Genomic DNA, 21,823 nt, shown 5'->3' with positions numbered 1-21,823 from the left:
GTCACATGGTTTGCCAGCTAAGGCAACAAATAGAGAACATTAATGAAGTGGTAATAAAGCAAAGGGAAATGATGGCAAAGATGAGAATCATATTGTTCAACAATTTTATTTAAAGAATAGGTTACATTTTTTAAGGTCAGCATGAAAACTGACAAGAAAAATTAAGTAAATTTGTCTGAACTCTACAACTGAGTGACAGTGAAGTCAGAGAGCTCCCGCTGCGCAACAACATTGAACGGTACGAGCCAACATCCAATGACAGGAGCAAAAGAAAATCTGTAGTTCGTCACCATCACCCTGAAATTAACAAGATACACTTAGGCCTATTTAAAAATATATTTAAAAACATAAAATACAGTTTTATGGAAGTTCAACTATGTTTTTTGATTACCAAGATGTCTTCACTTCCTTGTTCTTTAACTTTAAAGTTGGTGTATATGATCCTGGGATTTCCTCATATGAAATAGCAGCTTCTCCTAAAAATATTATCATTATGTATTCATTCAAATTTGTTATTGATTCATAATGTATATATAAATGATTGATTAGTGATTCTCTTACCTAAGATTCCTGTGAAACCAGCATCTTTTGGCTGTTGCCAAACAGCAGGCCACAGAAAATTTTCATCTTTCTTATGAAGAAGAATGACAACTCGGATGTTTCCCATGGTAACATCCATTTCATTACTCCGCAGAATCAGAGACACGCTGTTGACAGAGTAAAGGGCTGTTCACACCATGGGCGATGACTATAACTTTAATGATAATGGTAAAGTTTTAATAATCATTCAAATAGGGAAGTCCACAACTATAACTAGGCTATAACAAAAACAACACAGAGGAATGATATCATTGGAATCACTTTCAGAAAGATTTTTTTCTCCAGCTGATGATCAATAAAAACATTGACAGCCAATCAGGATTCATTCTGCTTTAAAGAGCTCAAGCATGCATGCTGCCTTCAGGTGCTATCAGTATTATTGTAAATGTGAGTTTCCTAGTCGGAAATGGGACATGAACACCTCTCAAGTTGTATTTACTATACAGCAGGGAAAGATCATTTTAATATACGCCTTTTACTCCACAAGAGGTAAAAGGCTCCCCAGCATGGGGTAAAAGGCACACAGTAATGTTTTAATAATGTCTAGGTTAATACTTGTTCAGAAGAATCACTTTAGAAAAGTTTGTACTATTTTCTGTTTATTTTGATAAATAAAAGGATTCATATTTGTTCAATAAATAAACTGTCACTAAAATATGTTATATAAAAATATATTTTAAAAATACAGAAACAAAATTATTTTAAAAAGTAAAGATTCTGAAAGCATTGAAGGAGATCCCATAATATTTAATATAGATTTACAATAGTAACAATAAATGATATTTTATTATATATGATTAATATCATATTTTTAAATATGATGGTTCCATTATAAATGGTGATTATCTCTAACATTGATACCCAATTTGATATATAATATTTGATATATAATATATCTGAATCTAGCCATGCATGCCAACCATTAAAGTCAGCCAGCTGATAATTAACATTATCATGTTAATTATTGTGCATTTTTTCCCCAACAACAGGTGCACTTTTTACTTTTACATATTCTTTTGTATGTTATTGAAAATTGTTGCTTGAATTACCTTGGACAAAACTGAAAATCATTAAGAAGCCCTTTATCTGAAAATACAAACATTAATTTAATTGATTCTCATTTGCTACTTAAATCAACATTTTAAAAAACATCAAATATTAGATCAAACTACTATAGAATCAACTTTGCACTACTGCCCGTGATCGAGTCAAGGATCAGACAAATTTGCACATGCATATTGAAAAGCGGATGTTTAGGAAAGTGCTGCAGCAAGGTTTTGTGCCATCTAGTGGTTTAGAAGAAAATAAAATCTTTTGCCCCGTGGCACCTTAAACCCCATTGTACCCTATATCTCTATACAGCGACAGATTTCAGCTTCGAGTCAGGTTCAGGCTTAAACTTTAATAGTACCAGGGTTGGGTCGGGTCAAATGATCTTGGGTACTGGCCGGGTTCGGGCTTCAGTTTGAAGCCTGTGCAGACCTTCAGATACACATAGACATAATTTTTTGTTGTTGTTGTTAAAGTTCTAGCATTTTTAGTTTTTTGTATGTTTACTGAAGAATTCCTTGCATTCTATTCCCACAAGGGAAGAGTTTTACTTTTTTTCATTAGTTAACATGAACTAATAATAAACTGCCATTCTACAGCATGTATTAATCTTTGTTAATGTTAATTTCAACGTTTACTAATACATTATTAAAATCTAGAGTTGTATTTGTTAACATCAGTTAATGTACTGTGAAAAAACATGAACAAACTATGAACAGCTGTATTTTTACTAACTAACATTAACAAAGATTAATAACTACTTTAACAAATGCATTGCTCATGGTTAGTTCATGTTAGTTAATACTTTAATTAATGTCAACAAATGAACCTTATTGTAAAGTGTTACCACTTTTTTTGTTAAAACCACATGAACTCCTTGAATCCAATCAATTTTTGTGTGTGTGTGTATTCGTGGTTCAAGTATGACAAAAGTCCTAAGGTCTCGGACCACTCTGATGAGCACTCGGGTCAAAATGAAGAAACATGGCTGAAGGGGAGAACAATTGCTGCTGTGACTGGTATTCTATTAACTTTTCCCACAACAGCTACATTGCCTTGTTTTGTCGTTAAAGTAGCACATTTATATATATGAATAACTATTTGAAGCATTTTGTATGTTTTATACACAGTGAAAAAGCCTGTATTTGACCTAAATTCCAAAATCATCATAAAGCTATCTAGATAGCACATGAAGGCAGCATTGAAGCGGCAGAAAACAAAACTACAGCATGCTTAAACAGAGTGTTATCGTGCATCAGTTTTGATACAAATATGCTATAGCCATCGTTATAGTTTGTTTTTGTGACTGGCCCTTAATTGATGAATGAATTCTACCTCAATATCACAAAAAGTTGTGTTAAAAGGAGCTATAAATTAAGTTTATAATAACATTATATAAATTCTCAAATTAACATTTGAACACAATATGTGTTTTTTATAGTTGTGTTAAAAAATATTCTTGAAGATTTATTCAACAAACAGTTTAAGCATATTACTGTTCTGTCTCATGGTGAGTGAGGCCTTGATCCCATGAAAACTTCACAGTGTCCTGTCCATCAAAGTAGGAAATCTCACTAGTGCTGAGCAGCAGATGGTGATGCGTTTTGTAATGAATTGCAATCTGACTGAAGCCTTTCCCTCCAACTGTCTCAAGCTGTCCATTCATAGAAAACTCTGCAGAGTATAGACAAACATCTCTGTGAGATTGTGCGTAAAGCGTTAGTTCACCCAAAAATTAAAATAATGTAATTTATTACTCACCCTCATGTTGTTATACACCCGTAAGACATTTGTTCATCTTCGGAACACAAATTAAGATATTTTTGATCCGATGGCTCATTGAGGCCTCTATTGCCAGTATACTTCCGCTCTCAAGATCCATAAAGGTACTAAAAACATATTTAAATCAGTTCATGTGACTACAGTGGTTCAACCTTAATATTATAAAGCAACAAGAATATTTTTTGTGTGCCAAAAAACACAAAATAATGACTTTTTAACAATATCTAGTGATGCACGATTTCAAAACACTGCTTCGGAGCTTTACAAATCTTTTGTGTCGAATCAGTGATTCGGATTGCGTATCAAACTGCCAAACTGCTGAAATCACGTGACTTTGGCGCTCTGAACCACTGATTTGATTTGTAAATCTTCGAAGCTTAATGAACCAGTGTTTTGAAATCGGCCATCACTAGATATTGTTAAAAAGTCCTTCTTTGGCACACAAAAAAAAATATTCTCCTCACTTCAAAGTATAATATTGAGGTAGAACCACTGTACTCACATGAATCGATTTAAATATGTTTTTAGTACCTTTATGGATCTTGAGAGAGGAAATACCATTGCTGTGAATGCAGGCCTCACTGAGCCAACAGATTTAATCAAAAATATCTTAATTTTTGTTCCGAAGGTGAATGAAGATCTTACGGTGTAGAACGACATGAGGGTAAGTAATAAATGACATTATTTTCCTTTTTGGGAAAACTAACCCCTTAAATAGAAATGAAAAAATAAAAACAATGAAATAATACTGTTCATTTAACTAAACTGTACTAGAACACGCTGGATATCTGACCTGATTGGTCATTTTGTAGGAGTCTGAATTTCTGAGCAACACGATGAACATCGTAACAAAGTGGCTTAGCATTACCAGAAGATTTCAAAATCCTAATGCTCTTCACTGAGGTACCAAAAGAGAAAGAAGAAATGAAAATAGCAAAATATGATGTCAGATGAAAACCAGATGCACTATACAAGATAAAAACAATACATAAATAAGACTCACGTACATGGAGGAGAGGTTGGCTCTGCTGGTTCAAAGATTATGACTAAAACAGAGTAAAAATTTGGCATGGAAATTAGATCATGAAAGGAAATATGGAAATATAATCATGAAAAATTCACATGCAGGCACTGGATGCATACAAAAATGCAAAACATAAACATTTTCTAAGCATCGTTTTCCAACATTATTCTCATATCTGTTTTACAAATGACAAGTTTTAGAAAAAAATAGCCTGGAACCTAAAAATGGACTTGTATACTGAATAGAAAATAGAAAACATTATTTTGATTATAGTCTCCTCTTCGGGTGTCTTCTACATAGGACATATCATAAAATATTAATAAAACAAAATTCAGATTTATACTGCAAACAATTTAATGATTTAAGAAAAAAAACTAAATTTACAAAAAAGAAATTTCTTTGGGTCTCAGGAGGCTATAATGAAAGATAAGAGAATTAGAATTAAGTTTGAGTGAGGATTTCAATGTCACATGAATAACGGTAATTGAAAGAGAAGTGATACAGTACCTCCTGCTGCTGCTGCTCCTCCCTCAACAATACAGGGTACCCCGTCTGTAAGATTTTTAAAAGGTTTTGAAAGAAATCTTTCATTCTTACTAAAGCTGCATTTATTTGATCAAAAACACAGTAAAAACAGCAATATTGTGAAATATCATTACAATTTAAAAATCTTTTTTCTGTTTTTGTCATGGTTAGGTTCTGTTTTGAGTTAGTTTATATTGTGTTGTTCTGTTCATGTTTTGCCTGTTCCAGTTACCTGTGTATTGTGTTATTTTGAGTTTTATTATAAAAAGATCCTGACTTTCCCATTATTGCCTTCAACCAACGCTGACTATGTTTTAAATGTAATTTATTCCTACAGTATATTTTCAGCATCATTACTCCAGTCTTCAGTGTCACATGATCCTTCAGAAATCATTATAATGATGATCATTTGCTGCTCAAGAAACATTTCTGATTATTATCAATGTTGGAAACCGTTGTGCTGCTTACATTTTTTGGGGAAACAGTACTATGTTTTTGTTGTTGTTGTTGTTTTTTGTTTTAAATCTTTCTATGCATAATTTCATGCATCCCTAAAGCATTAAACAATCTTATTGACCGCAAACTTTTGAACAGCATGGGAAGTGATGCGTTGTGTGGCAAATGCATATTGCATACAGTCACAATTTTCATAAAATAAGTAATGGTCATATTGTTCTAGCAGGTCTTTATACATTTTATGCTGTTTGTATTAGTTTTTAAAATAAGATGTGGGAACAGGTTTGGAAATGTAGGACATAATCCTGAAGACCTTCCATAACTGGACATGGACTTTAATTTTGCTGCAACAGGAGAAACAATGCTCACTAGCAATATCATGGTGTGAAGATTATTCTCATACAAACAAATACATATCCAACAGCTCTTTATCCTTATTTTATCTTACATGATGATGTTGGTGAAATAGTTGGTTTCTCTCCCTCTTTGGGTTTGTGGACAACCTGGATTTGCTGATCCTGGGGTTTGGTGACCACCATTGATGTAAGCGGCGTGACAAATTTGTACTTCAGAGAAAGCTCAAGGGCTTTGTTCTTTGCATTGTATTTTTCCTGGCCTTGTAGAGTCACTCTGACATACAGAAAACCCACAAATGAAGATTCAGTAATACTATGGTTCATACATACAGAGATAAAAGAAGTACAGAAATATGTATATTTACTCTTTCTCCAGTAGCTGCTTTACTGTAAGGAAGGCCCATAATCTTTCAATAAAGTTCTTCTGTCCAGGTTTGTCACTGTTTAGTTTCCCTATAGGTATTTCAATATTATATACCCTTTCAGTTCTTTTCTGGAACAGAACATAAAAGGTCAGAAATTTAAATTTTGATGGTCTAGTGCAGGGTTCCTAAAATCTGGATGTAGAGTGCCACTGCCCTGCAGAGTTTAGCTCCAACCCTAATCAAACACACACCTGAACAAGATAATCACATCAAATTTCAATATAAAAGTGACTCTTTGCCCCCATCTAATGGCGTAATAATGTAACTTCTTCAGAGATACTAGAAACTTACTAGAAAAAGTTTGTTCAGGGTCTGAACTAAACTCTACAGGACATTGGACCTCCAGGGCCAGATTTGAGGAACCCTGATCTAGTGCGCTGAACACCTCTAGAGGTTTAAAAGGAATCATGGTCACAAAAAAATGACAATGTCTGTCATTATTTACTCACCCTTAAAGGGTTAGTTCACCCAAAAATGAAAATTCTGTCATTTATTACTCACCCTCATGCCGTTCCACACCCGTAAGACCTTTGTTAATCTTCGGAACACAAATTAAGATATTTTAGTTGAAATCCGATGGCTCCGTGAGGCCTGCATAGGGAGCAATGACACTTCCTCTCTCAAGAATTATAAAGGTACTAAAAACATATTTAAATCAGTTCATGTGACTACAGTCGTTCAATATTAATATTATAAAGCGACGAGAATATTTTTGGTGCCCCAAAAAAACAAAATAATGACTTATATAGTGATGGCCGATTTCAAAACACTGCTTCATGAAGCATCGGAGCACAAATGAATCAGTGTAATAAATGACAGAATTTTCATTTTTGGGTGAACTAACCCTTTAAGTCATTCCAAACCTGTATTCCAGTGGTTCCCAAACCTGTCCTGGAGGACCCCCAGCCCTGCACATTTTGCATGTCTCCCTATTTCTGACACACCCATTTCAGGTATTGCAGTCTCTACTAATGAGCTCATGAGTTGAATCAGGTGTGATAGATGAGGGAGACATACAAAATGTGCATGTGGTCTCCATCTCAACGGACGGTGCAAAAGAATAGGGACTCGGGAACAAATCATGTTCATGGATGTGATTATTAACGTTACTGTAGTATGAAGCAGAGCAGGACCGGGTGTTGTGGGAGCTGAACGAGGCCGCTGGAGCGATTGCGCAACACACGCCCTTTCACAGGGGCACCTGCAGGATTTTATCTCAGGGTACACACAGAACTAGCCCAACCACTGTCCGCAAAAACCCGATCAATCAGTGAGTTGGTGGGAACGATCTAATGCTGTACAAATGGAGTGATCGACTGTCTCTTTCATGTTCACCACAAATCTGATGCATGTAACTGCACTTTGATGTGCTTAATGCTTCTTGCATTTTTTGTTTTGTTTTGTTTTTTACGTTGTCTCTGAGCAGCTTTGTCCCGAAATGTGGGTATTGTTTTCAGAGAAACGATCCTCGCATTTTTTCTAGTCAAGTGAAACTTCACTTTGCGTGTCAGAATGTTTTGAACCCAGACCATATGGAAGTTCAAGTCCATTTACTAAACATTTTAAATATATAAGCCTGTAGCCTATACTACATCATGTTCTGTCATATAAACAGTATATTTACAATAAAATAACAGCACAATTTACTTGCCTCAAACAACTCAGTATGCATTAGTATTATTATTATTATTAGAGGCCTAATTATTGTTTTTGTTGATCCATTTCATCTATTGCCAAACTTTATTATGTGAATTATATTATGGATTTTGTTTGTGCTTAATGGATAAAACAGAATTGCGCACTCAAGTTTATGGGTGCCGTACATTTTACCTGCCACAAGATGGCGCTGTTTTCGACACTCTTGATGCTAACCTTTCCCGAAACATTTACCCTGTGTCTCAATCAGCTCCCTAGCTCCCTAGGTCGTGAATCAGTATATAATGAAAGTGAATGTGGCTGATACCCTGATCAGTGCCCTGACTACTGAACTAAGGAGCTGATTGAGACACACGCTTAGAGAAAAGCTTCAAAGATTTAATAGGCTTCATTTCTCCATCCCTAGTTTTAGGCTTTTTTGCAAATGTTTCAGTCGAATTTAGCTGTTTTAGAGAGCGTTTACTCGTTTTCAGCCTGTTTTTAAACATGAACTATCTGTAACATTTTTCATGAGTGGAAAAAACCCCCACAAAACTAAACTAACCAATCAGATTTCTTTTCACCCATATCCCCCACGCCCACCCATGCACGCACATAAACACATTTCTACAACACACAAACGCACACCTTTATTTATTTTCATTCTCTCTTGCTCTCTTAATATGTCATGAGTGTATGCAGATAGATTTTAATTATCAATTTAAAAATTATGTAAAAAATAAAAACGCCATTAATTAGCGCCCTCTCATGGTACGCACAGTGCGTACAGCCGTACGGCTGCAGGCGCCATCGCCCTTTCACACAGGACGCGGTATGCACTGCGCTATGAAACCCATTTATTTCAATGGATTGCGCCGCACAAGGACAGTTCGTTGCTGCGTCGACCAAAGCGCACACGCAGCGGAGCGCAGCTTGCATGCACACCGCAGTCAAAGTTAAAGCAGAAGTAAGTAACTTTTTTACCTTCGTAAATAGTTTTCTAAGTCCTTACGATGGTTAATTGACTTGTAGTGGTGTGTTTGAGGCGTGCACTAACCCCCTCTGGCACGTCTACGCCAGAAAACAGCACTTGCAAGTTGAGCTGCGCCGACCCGACACAATCTCGCCTCATGTTCACGTTCACGCGAGAGTGACAAAATGCTTTACAGTAATTCAAAAACAATGTATATATTATGACTTTATAAGACAATTTTGAAAATTACCCACCTCCAGGGGTTAAATTGGGCCGGGGCCGTCCGGGGCTGAGCCCCGGCACATAGGCTTACCAGGGCTCTACATACACTTGTCCTGGACTGCGGGACAAGTGGATTTTTTGATGTGAAAGAGAATTTTACTTGCCTGACCAGATAAGTAGCTTGATTAAACTGTCAATAACAACCAAAACGCGAGAATGATTCATTTAGCTTAAGTGACCATTGATAGTGGATACAAGTAACGTACTGGCGGTGATATTTGCGCTGTTGAGGCGCACATAACCTCTTGAGGAGAATTCAAAACAAATAAGCTCTGTTCACACAAAGAAACTCAGTTATGTTGCAATAACTCATGCCTCAGTGGCTTACTCATTAAGACAGTCACTTGCCGCCATCTACTGGCGGTTTAATTTCATGTTTAAAAGTATAAATTTCCCACCAACATTTCTTATTTGTATATTCAAAAATATTTAAAGAATATTATAACATTACTGAATGCAGTTGTACTTTTTCAGTGTAAATTGTTTTATTTGGTAACAGCCCTATAGTGTCTTACTATTTTAATTTATCAAATGTAAGAATTTGAAATAACATAAATATGCAGATTTAAATATGTCACTACTGATAAAACACTGATGTTACTTGTTTCAGAATAAATTAGATTGACAACACACAACAAAAATCCTATTTTATTTCCAGGCAAGCTAGTTTTTTACTCTGACAAGTAAATGACCAATTTAGTTGTCCAAAGAACAAGCACAAAACCAGGCTTAATGTCAAACTCTGTATTTTGTATTTATATTCTCTCCTTTAATGGTAGCATCACTCTTCTATTTGATACTGACACAAAGGAGAAGGCACAGGCCTACAGAAAGATTTTATTGTCATCAGATGTAGCTTTGCACACTACCAGCATCTATAGAATGATTTTGATTTGCATTTTAGTGTCAATAGCAGTGGGCTCTCTCAACTTGTTATATTTTACAGTTTGTCAAATCATACGATTTTGTAGTCTTTGCGTACACATGCACACCTGAAACCACAGAGCCCCCCCCCCCCCCCCCCACATAACAAATCCCAATTTAACCCCTGCCCACCTCCATCGAGATTTCTTGTACTGTATTTGCAAAACTACTGCGCTGTTGAGCGTTGTAGTCCAGAGCTGCGCTTGGAGTATTTACGACAGTGTGATTCACTGAAGGAACCTGTAGGGGGAGCTTCACAAATCTTACTGAGTTCCGCTTTAAAAATAGTTCAACTTTTGCCGCTGCGCTCTGTGATGATTACCGCGCGACCAATAACAACGGGGCATCCAAACAATCGGAAAGCAAAATGGATGCTATTTACTATGCTGGAATTTCCAGAGCTATACGATACAAGTTTGCTGGTCACATAGAGATCGGGAGAAAAGCTGTGTCATGGAGACATTACAAGACACTGTCAAGAGCTGTTCTCTTTCTTCTTACAAGCAGGGCTAGTGCTATCGCTCGCTTCTTAGCACGGGACTTATACTTTGCTACTGACCGAAAGGTGGAACAACAATCATTTGACTAATTTAAACTTATAGAGCTCCCGCTACAAGTTTGGAAAACTCCACCCACTGTGCTCTGGCCAGCGTAGCGCAAATCGCTTTGTATCTGAAGCGCTGCGCTGAACCCGAGCGCAGCACATACCGCGTCCTGTGTGAAAGGGCCTTCATATGCCTCACGAGCAGCGGAAATTTTATTATGACACAGTCGCCAGTGCCTGTGAAAACTTTCACTTTTCTGGTCACGAGTATGAGGTAACACAGCTCTGTTTTATTAGATACATCCGAGTGTGTTGAAAATTATGTTATAACGTTACTCTGTGCGTTCGCTCGGTGGCTGCTCTGAGACACTTGTTTGAGACACACTGCTGTAAGATACAGTGGTATGCGAAAGTTTGGGAACCCCTTGCAGAATCTGTGAAAATGTGAATAATTTTAACAAAATAAGAGAGAGCATACAAATCTGAGCAGTTAATCTGAGCTCAGGGGCCGTATTCACAAAACATTTTATCTTACCACTAAGAGTTCTCCTAAATAGCAGTAAAAGTTCTTAGCTAAGAGTTTTCTCTTAAAACCTATTCACAAAGCTGCTGAGACAAACTTTTACTAAGGAATAGACTGAAGTCTTAAGCTAAGAGTAAGGGCGGGGTTGACCTCGTTGCTATGGAGAATACACACACACAGCGATGGGGGAGGAGTCAGCAATTTAATCATAGAAATATTGTAGAATGAGGTGTCATGTTTCCATATTAAAATAAAGGTTTTAAAATACAAATGTTGCCCTATTTAAATAAAGGTTTTTATTAATGAAAATGTTCCCATAGTCAAAATAAAATACCTATCTATCCCTCCGCCACCCCGCTCCTCACTCTCCGCTGGGGATTTGAGGAGAACTTTGGGTTTGGGCTAAATTCCAAGCCCGGAGTCCTCGATCCCTTTGGACAGAACAACAAATACGCTTATATATGTTTTACTCTATTCAATCAAGTGTGAACTTATAAAAACCACTGGCACAGGTAATCAATATTTATTAATTAAAGATTTATTTTTTGCGTCTCATCGTAGATTCAAATCTATAAATCAAAATGTATTGCATTTATGAAGGAAAAGTTCAGCACCCAAGGCTCTATCACTATTGCCTCAGTGGTGTTCAGAGTCTTTGGGTGGATTAGGACTGTTTGTGATTTGGTCTTAGTGATTTAGGTGTCCTCTTGGCTACTCCTAATGTTTCACAGATTTAGGAGCTAGTTTTAGCGATAAAATGCTTTGTGAAATACTCTTAGAGCAAAAATTTAGGACTCCTAAAATTAGGACTGATACGCCCATTATTTTTAAGAGTTTCTCCTAAATCAGCAAGTTAGGAGCTACTTTTAGCCTTAAGATGTTTTGTGAATACGGCCCCTGTTCTTCAGAAAAATCCTCCATGTCCTGCAGATTCTTCAGTTTTCAAGGATTTTTTTGCATATTTGAACCCTTTACAGCAGTGGCTGTAGGGCTGGACGATATGGCCAAAATTTATATCACGATATAATTCTTAATTTCGGTCGATACGATATAATTCCGATATCTGAACTATATAATAGCCTCAGAAAAACTGCCAAGAACGGCCACAACGGATGTCTGTACCTACAAATGTCTGAAAAATGAATTTGCCAAATCTATGAAATCTCTTCCTATAAAACTATATAATATTTTAGAAATAAAAACAGTACAAATAAATTTATGTTCAGCTTTTATTTGTATTTAGCCTTCATACAAACATAAAAATAAACATAAGACTAATCTTTAGTGAATATTACTTTAGTAATATTAATATATTTAACATTAAACTATAACATAGGCTGATTTTATTATTCTTTAAAGGGTCATGAAACCCCAAAACATGTAAACAGATATGTACAGGCTGCACATCATTGAAAACACTAAAGGTGAAAAGTGAAAGTGAAAAATAGTTATTTTTGCATTTTCAGAGCGATTTCTGTCTTCCTGTTTGAAACGTAATCGTGTACTTTCGGCCCAAGTATGGGCATGGTCGAACGTGCTGACGTAGACCGTTTCGAGCGAATCTCGACATATATATTCATGACATAAAGCTCATTTAATCCAATTACTGCGCTGTAGTATGCATAAGATTATAATTGCGGTATTATGCATGAGGAAGCATAACTTCTCTCGGAAGTGGATTGTTTTGCTGTAATCTACCAGCACAAATGGAAAATATGTTCGCATAAGATCGCATTACAGCGGAGAATTCAAATATCACAAAAGTGCTGCTCATTCACCTTTGCCTGCTCTAGCTGCGTTCAAACATGCGAGCCGTTTTAGTCAGCACAGCAGCACGTGTGTTGTTTGTATTTTGTTCGCGATGCGGTCAGAACTGAAGTTTGAATACGAACACATGAAAAATAAACAGGCGGAGCGCGCATATGCTCGGTTTCAGCGCGGAGCTCCGCGATGAGTTTTATAACACTAGCCACGTGGCACATAGTTCATACAGAATAAAGTATCCGTGTTTAAAGTTTTTATTTCACACATTCTCCTGCACCAAACATTAACCAGCACGGTGTAGTTATGCACACATATTTCATCAAGTTGTGGAAGCTTGTTCCGTCGCATTTGCATCAGGTGTACTCATTTTGTAAAACTTGCCGCGTTCGTGTTTGATCTTACCGTGTGTCTCAATCAGCTCCCTAGTTCAGTAATCAGGGCACTGATCAGGGAATCAGCCACATTCACTTTCATGATATACTGATTCACGACCTAGGGAACTAGGGAGCTGATTGAGACGCAGGTTTAGTTTACAACTGCTGAGCACTGGCTGGTGGCTGCATGTCTCTGTGGTGTACGTCATCACGCAAATAGCCAATCGCGTTCTGCTCTTTCTAACGGCTGCGCCTAAGAAATGCTGTTATGTATATATCGAAATACCGGAAATGTGTTTAAAAATCATATCACCGTTATCGAAAAAAATTATATCGCGATATATATTGATATTGAATTATTGTCCAGCCCTAAGTGGCTGTATGATTTTAAGATTTGGAATGACTCAGATCAGATGTGAAAAAATTGGATCCAGTGCAGAATTTTGTGTTTACACATGTGCAACAAATTACGATCTGTGTCAGATGCGAGTAAAAAAAACTTTTTTTTGTGCCAGTGGAAATGTAGCCTTAGTATTCCTGAAAAAAATGAGTAGTTTGTTCAGGTGTGTTTGATTAGGGGTGGAGCTAAACTCTACTCTACAGGACAGCGGCACTTCAGGACCGACGTTGCCCATCCCTGCTGTAATACTACTACTACTACTACTACTACTACTAATAATAATAATAATGCACTTTATTTAACAGCACGTTTCATAACACCCAAGGACACCTTACAAGCAAACATAACGATAATATAAAAAGAATAAAAAAAATAAATAACAATAAATAATCCAATTACCATCACAGAATACAACATAACAGCACACACCCATCATAGACACAGTAGAATACAATACAGTCTAATAAAAGTAGGTCATAAAAAGCCTGGATATAAAAGGACGGGTAGTGGTTATCTTACCGATAATGCAGTGACTTCAGAGGTGAAACTGTCCAAACTGTTGTCAATGATACGACCAGCCACCACAATCTCAGAACCACTGTAGTAATGGCTGAAAGTGTTTTGGGTTAAATCGGCAACTCCTTGGTAGCTAAGCTGGACATCAGTCAAGAGTGGAGTGGACACTCCCTTGTAGAAGTCCTACCATTATAAAATTGTTTCTGTATATATTGTATTTACACAATTTAACTTAATTATATGATTAGCACTGGAAACAGAAAATGGCACATTGGGAAATGACCCAAACTGGACTCAAACCCAAGTCGCTACCCTAAAAAGAGTTTTTTTTTTTTTTTTTTTAAATCTGACCTGCAATTGTTGATCAGCATCAGAATCCTCATAGATCCTGCGAGCAACACCGTTATTTTCCAATGACAACTTCTCCAGGAACGCAAAGGTGACACCAAACCCAAAACCCAAACAGTATAAAGGAAATTTTCCATCAATGGCCTTTTTCACATTTTTCTGAATCTTCACTAGGTCGGTCTCACCTTTTCACACACACACACACACACACACACACACACACACAAAAAGGAAGCTGGTTTTAGGCATGATGTTGAAGAAAAGCAGACATCGTACTGCTTAATGCATACTCCAGGATAGTGTAGGCTACTGGATCATAGTGCGCACACATTTTTTTTCTGAAAAGATTGCGCTGTGTGTATATGTAGAGTATCTCATGCACAGTACTTAACCCTAAACTATCAATATAACTATCAATATGTGTGTGCATTAGTGAATCAGTTGTTTTGTGCCTGTAGTAGGATCTCCATCAGTCAACAGGATCAGGATGGATGCAGATCCCTCTTGATGGTGTTTGTTGATCATGTCCACAGCTTTTAGCACTGCAGCATTTATGTCTGTGTCTGAAAAAAATTAATTTTACAAATAAAGGTCATTTACTTAAACTAGAGTGGTCATAAGTCATTAGGATGTCTAGGTGTAATATTTTAGATCAGTTTTAGTTGCTTTACAATTAAAGATTTGGCCATGCTACTATTGAAATCGTGTCAGTTAGGTAATTTTCTTTTGAGGGTTTTTTTTTCTCTAAAATGCTTTTGTTCAATTGGCTGATGGTGAATACTTTACTTCCTCCACTTGTAATCCCCTTCACAAACATCTTTGCTTCTTCCACATTTCCTTCAGTGGCTTTGAGAAGTTCAGGTTTCCAGGTTTGAATTTGATCATTGAATGTAATCAATCCGAAGTGGTCATCCTCTGCAAGGTCACTCAAAATCTTCAGCATTGCAAAACGAGTCTAAAACATAATGATTCCAATTTATGAAGCCATAACTATATGAAAAATTATAATAATTTATTCTATGATTCAACAATTCACTAAGTAAAACACAAAAGGAGAAATGACTTAAAGGGGTGGTTCATTGCGATTTCACTTTTTTAACTTTAGTTAGTGTGTAATGTTGCTGCTTGAGCACAAACAGTATCTGCAAAGTTATAGCGCTGAAAGTTAAATGCAAACGGAGATATTGTCTTTTAAAGTTATTACATTGTAATGCCTACAATTACGACCGGTTTGAACTACAACAAGCTTTTTCAACAAGGTTGGTGACATCATAAACCCTGCAATTTAAACCCCGTCCCCAGGAACACGCAACAAAGTGGGCGAAGCCATGTCATGCGGCAATACGGAAGACTTCCAGAATCTACACGAGTTCAATGCTGGATTTGCACAAAGGCTATTGCTGAAAGATGAAGCAGTTCCCACTTTAAAAGCAGATGCTGCTGTTTATGTGCCCCAAACTGTAAGTTTTTTATGGTTTGTACAAATGTATAGTTCTGTTTCTATTTTTTGTTTGCATCAAGGACGTAAACAAAGACCAATGCGGATTGGCTTCGTTAGCCAGTTAGCTAAATTCTATACTTCTCCAACAAAAGCCAAAAATCACCAACAAAGTACTATGTTCATAGACAAACAGTTGTTCATGCTATAAAATAAACAATACCTTTACAAAAACACTACTACTTAGTGATGTATTCAGCTACAGTAAATCTTTAAACTGTATATTGAAAGCTAACATAAACAGCAGTAATTTTTTTTAAGCATTAAGTAAAATGTAATTAAAATGTGCCCCATAAACACAACCAAGCCTAAAAAAAAAAAAAAAAACAGTGAATCACCCCTTTAAAAAAAAAATCACCTGCTCCATTTTTTTGCCCGACATGGAGGCACTCCGGTCAATAATAAACACCACATTATTGGAAATGTACTGAATATCTGTAGGTGCGAAGCAGTGGACAAAATAGCCTTCTAAAGCCTGAAAAAGAGGACAGGTGATAAGTGGGAGTGATATTTAATAAAAATGAATGTTTCAGGTCTTTTTGTTGCTGTATACAGCTGTCAGTATGAACACTTTCCAGTTGAAGACGTGAGTTTAAATTTAAATAAGTTAAATTTTTTAAAAAGATACCTTCAGATCTCCTCTTTGATTTAATCTCTTAATATCATATGTAATGATCAGGTTGCCATTCAGACCATTTTCACTACAATCATCACACTTTGTTTGCTGGTCACGAGTGGGGTAGAAATTCACCCATGCCTAAGATTGCAAAACAGCAGTTTTCACATATTTAATCATTTTTAACATTTTGTCATATTTAAAATTTTATCTATTTCTTACATCTTTTTCTAATTTTAAGGGTGAGACAGCGTTGGCCAGATCCTTAGTGTTCAAACCACCTTTGACCTCCAAGAAAGTAATTCCTGGATTCTCATGGATGTGTACATCAATCTAGCCAAAATTTAAAAAAAATATATATATACATTTTGCTTTATTTTTCATTATAATGAATAAAAATCAAATAATCTACAAATCTTCATTATAACAATCTTGATTTGTTTTGTTTTTTTCATACCTTGAAATCTGCCACCGGCTGCATCGGTTGGGCATTGATGAGTAACTCATATTTGTCATGGCGCCGCTTTAGCAGTTCTTCGTAGGTCAACTCAAAGGTCACTTTACTCTGAGCAGCTACTGTCACTGATGTTTTAAAGTCTTCAAAAGTCCTTCCAACAGCACTGAAACTAAATAAATAATAAATACATTTTATCCATCTAAATTGAATGTTATTTAATGCTGAAGAAATTTATATTTTACATTTACATTTTTACATAAATCTACACATTTGGCAGATGCTTTTAACCAAAGTGACTTGCATTGCATTGAAGGAAGCCAAAAAAATTTATTTATTTTTTTACATTTTTTTTAAAATCAGTCCATGCATTCCCTGGGAATCTTGACCTTGGCATTGCTAGTACCATGCTCTACCATTTGAGCTACAGGAATCATCTTCTTTTTAAAATACCAAGTACCTGACCAGTCCAGCACTTTTCCCTAGACATGCTACTCTTCTGTAATCCTTCTGAGCTTCCTCTTTTTCCTTCACAACTCCATCATATGTCTTTCCCTCAATGGTCCTAATGTAGAAAGTACAGTAATCAGAAAGGAAACTGGGGTTATTAGACAAATGGTAGAAGCTAAAATAAATGCACTAAATTGTTAATAGTTTAATTTACATTAGGTAAGTCTGGCTGTTTATATATGAATAGTATATGAGTGAAAGAGAATGTTTTACTATTGCTTGAACATTTTAATGCTTTGGATTTCATTGTGTATTTACTACTTACATTTTAAACTGGCTGATGAATGCATTCTTGGGTATCTTGACCTCAAAATGGATCTCTTGAGATTGAGTTAACAGGTTTTTCACACGGCTTGTGATGACCGTGGTAGCGTAGCGGTTGGTGATCGTAGAGCTAATGTGGAAGCTGTAAATATCTATATCTTGTTTCTGTATTAAAGTGAACAAGTAACAGTGCTCTCATTACAGGCTTATAGGACAGGTTGATATTGTTGTTAATGGTGCCAGCTAATACAGCAAGAACACTCAAACAGATGTCAAACGTATTGACCTTAGAAAACAAAACATCCCCAAACAAACTAATGTGGAATTTCTCCTCAAACACGATCAGTTAGTTACACATTTTTTGGAGCCACTTGCGTAAGCGGATCAATTTCAGTTCAATACTGAGATATTGAATGTCGAGTTAAATTATGGACAAATGAATATGTCCAAGGGTGTATTCATTATGTATTTTTTTGCTTACCTCTCTCTTAAGTACCTTTAATATTTAATATATATTTTTTTATACATTATTCTATATTCTATATACACTGCCCGGACAAAAAAAAAAAAGAAAAAAAAAAGTTTTTTGGATTTTAATAGACAAATACTATGAATTATATACTTAATATATGAATGGATAATTATTGCAGTTTCTAGCAGGTTATATGTATGGAAACGTTTTTTTTTTAACCCTCAAAGATGGAGCGTGTAGCTTTTCTTTTACAACAACTAGAGAAAGACACATCATGGCCATATTTCAGGATGACAATGTCAAGATTCACCGGGGTTAAAATTGTGAAAGAATGGTTCAGTGAGCATGAAGAATGATTTTCATGCATGAATTGGCACCTCTGAGTCCAGACTTAAATTTCACTTGAAAGTCTTTGGGATGTGCTGGAAGAGACTTTAAAGAGAGCTCACCTCTTGCATTCTCAATACAAGATCTTGACCAAAAATTGATGCACCTCTTGATGGAAATAACATCACAACATTTATTTCCATCGAGAGGTGTTTTTTTGGTCAAGATCTTGTATTGACAATGCAAGAGGTGAGCTCTCTTAAAAGTCTCCTCCAGCACATCCCAAAATCTTACACTGAGGTTAAGGTCAGTGCCCATTCATGTGCGAAAATGATTCTTCAAGCTCCCTCCCAACAGTTCTTTCACAGTTTGTGCCTGATGAATCCTGACATTGTCATCCCGGAATATGGTCATGATACACAGCTACACACTCCATTAGGGTTAAAAGAACCTACAGTATGCCAAACACATAACATGCTAGTAAAATAATAATCGCTGTAATAATGATCCATCCTTTTAAGTATTTGCCTATTAAAATCCAAATCCAATCGACTTTTTTTTTGGCCAAGCAATGTACTAAATTCTTTATGATTTAGTATATACTAGTGGAGAATAACAGCTTGTAAGTCAAGAATATTGAGAAATCAAGTATTTTCCCCAAATGCACTGTGTTTGTAACCTGTTGATTTACCTTGTTAGCAGCCAAGTTGACACAAGTGAACAGAAGGCCAAACAAAGTTAGTCTCAGTGCAGCTTTGTCCATGGTGATCTGAGAAGAAATGGAAAAAGAACACCAAACAGACCACTGTAATGAAGCCGCTATTGGTTATCAAAGGCAGGACACAGACACTGCCCCTTTTAAACATGTCCTTATATGGTAGAAACCTATACATATATAGGCTATACAAATATGTAAAGTGTAATAAGCAACTATAAGCAATATAAGCAACCAACTTTGAAATACTAAATTAAAACAGAGAGAATTTTAAAAATACATTTTATTTGCAAACTGCACAACAACAATACAAGTAACATTAAGATTATATTTTAACACCAAAGGACTACACCATATTAGTTTAAAATTTTCAGATTTTCTGTTGCTTTATACTATCAGAAATCAATTTAAATGCTGAATTTCATCAATATTGAAAAGCATTATTAAATCTGTATCAGAATTCCTTTTAAAATTATTTTTTCTACTTGCATAGATTGTCATTTTTGCTGGACCCAGTAAAAAATTAAACTGACATTCATGAAAACGTTTCAGTGAAAATTAAAAACCACAAATAAAAACCTCTATTGAAAACACTTCATCAAAACATCTAAATAAATTGTGTTAAATAATAAATAAATAAATAAATAAATAAATGTATATGGTCTCAACCTTGTACAATACATGAAAGTGTGAAAAACTGTTTCTCGTTGCAAACAAGGACATTGCTGATTTACCTCTTGATTTATTACTGAAACAAAAGCATTAACAGCTATAGTTCCATGCAAAATTCTCCATAGTAAGTCCCCTGTTTTTTTATGTAATGGTGACTTATAGAGTGCTCCCCATTCAGGTCTTACATGTTCACTCAAGTGTAACACATGGTGTGCATATTTTACCATCCAGATTATTTTTGTTAAACACTTTAACATAACATTTATATATTGCTTTTCCAGATACTCTCTCTCTTCCTAATAAAAATCTTACACTTAAAATAAATGAATAAATAAATAAAATTACACATTCCAAAATAAGGTCAGGTTTGGAAAACATCATCATTCTTTGGCTGAATCAACCCTTTAACAAAGTCACTTATCAATTTCAATTCTTCTTCCGTAATGGCCTCTTTCCACTTGTTCAACAACAGAGTTGTTATTTGTGTTGATCTTAACATCAGTTTTTCTGCCAAATCCAGCTTAAAACTATACTTCTGTATTTGAATTAAGCTTCTAAGTGTTCTGACATGAGACTTAATAAGCATTTCCTTCAAGGCAAGGAAAAAAAAAAAAATTAATTTGACAACCATACATGAGCCAAAAGTCAAGGGATCCTGTAAAGTCCAATATAAGGAGGTTGTATTCTCACTCCTCATCACATTAAAGAGTGACCACCCTTCAAATTAATTACAATAAAAAAGGGGTTAACTTTTTAGGGTTCATCCAAAACTTAGATCTGTCTAAACCTAGACCTTCAAAATTCTTTAAAATAATGGAAGCTGCCAAGTTCCAATTCTCATTTAAACAACTATTAAGAAATTTTTGCAAATTTTATCTGAAAAGCTGCTGCTCTACTCTGTAAATGAATAACTAATATAGGTTTTTTGGGGGGGGGGGGTTGGGGGTCATTACATGCTAACTAATTATTAACACATGTCCTCTATAAGACATTTTAGAAAATAAAAATTTACATTTATTTAAAATCCCATTATCTTTTCTTCTATTCTTTCAAAAAAAATTCTCACTGTCACATCATTCCCCAGGTACTTTTTGTCCAATTTACTTTTGTAGAAGAGAACACCAATGATTTAAAATCTTAGACATCTTATTCACATATCTTTGTTCCTTAATAAAAATAACAATTTCATCAGCGTAGGTTTTAAAAACATTTCCAACAATTTTGTATAACAACACCATTTAAATCTGCTCTAAATAGGGATTCAATTGCTAAACTGTAGGCCTATAACATAAAATAAAGAGCACACACTTGTCTAATAACTCACACAAATCACCATTTACCCTCAGTATACTTTCAACCTCACAATACAAAACTCTTATTTTATTAATAAAAACTTTATCAAAACCAAAAGCCTCTTAAACTTCCCATAAATAACTGTTCAACATGATCAAATGTTGTTGTTTTTTTTTTATCTAGTCATATTAACCCAAAATCTACTTTTAAGAGCTTACCAATATCTAAAATATCTCTAATAGAAAAGAATGCTATGGCAGCTTAGGCAAACCCTGCATTGCAACATTCAACACAGTGCTGTATAAAATCTAGTAGGCTGCGTCCATAAAAATGTATTTTGAATTTGATGCAAGTAGATTAACAATGGCTGGGACAGGCTGGGACAGTATCAATAAATTGAAAAATGTTGGATGGATTCTGAGATTTTCCAGATTCATCGCAATTCTCTCTTGAATCGATTTTGTACTTAGTTTGTAACAGCAGATATCATTCTAGGCTAGT

At 35.5% G+C, this 21,823-nt stretch overlaps 1 protein-coding gene across 1 annotated transcript; it reads right to left on the bottom strand.

Annotated features, from left to right (window-relative positions):
- Nucleotides 1–90: 90 nt before the first annotated feature.
- On the bottom strand, nt 91–19,481 carry LOC125256853 (inter-alpha-trypsin inhibitor heavy chain H3-like). Its single transcript, XM_048173113.1, has 20 exons — nt 19,334–19,481; nt 17,845–18,008; nt 17,530–17,634; nt 17,073–17,241; nt 16,838–16,948; nt 16,628–16,756; nt 16,358–16,474; nt 15,288–15,456; nt 14,954–15,064; nt 14,505–14,686; nt 14,157–14,336; nt 6,159–6,286; nt 5,886–6,067; nt 4,964–5,008; nt 4,440–4,478; nt 4,226–4,330; nt 3,147–3,324; nt 562–707; nt 392–476; nt 91–297 (listed from the first exon to the last, which is right to left on the bottom strand). Exons 1-20 carry the CDS (start codon nt 19,403–19,405, stop codon nt 183–185), a joined length of 2,532 nt encoding a protein of 843 aa, XP_048029070.1. The 5' UTR covers nt 19,406–19,481; the 3' UTR covers nt 91–182.
- Between the last annotated feature and the right edge of the window lie 2,342 nt (nt 19,482–21,823).

Source organism: Megalobrama amblycephala, linkage group LG21 (assembly GCF_018812025.1).
Source record: "Megalobrama amblycephala isolate DHTTF-2021 linkage group LG21, ASM1881202v1, whole genome shotgun sequence".
Classification (NCBI taxonomy): Eukaryota; Metazoa; Chordata; class Actinopteri; order Cypriniformes; family Xenocyprididae; genus Megalobrama; species Megalobrama amblycephala.
This window is presented reverse-complemented; position numbering and strand designations above follow the sequence as displayed.

Coding starts and splice junctions, on each gene's coding strand:
- LOC125256853 (XM_048173113.1), bottom strand. CDS start 19,405: ATGGACAAAGCTGCACTGAGACTAACTTTGTTTGGCCTTCTGTTCACT. Junction 4,479..4,963: donor AGGAGCAGCAGCAGCAGGAG/GTACTGTATCAC, acceptor ACTCTGTTTTAG/TCATAATCTTTGAACCAGCA. Junction 4,331..4,439: donor AGAGCCAACCTCTCCTCCAT/GTACGTGAGTCT, acceptor TTGGTACCTCAG/TGAAGAGCATTAGGATTTTG.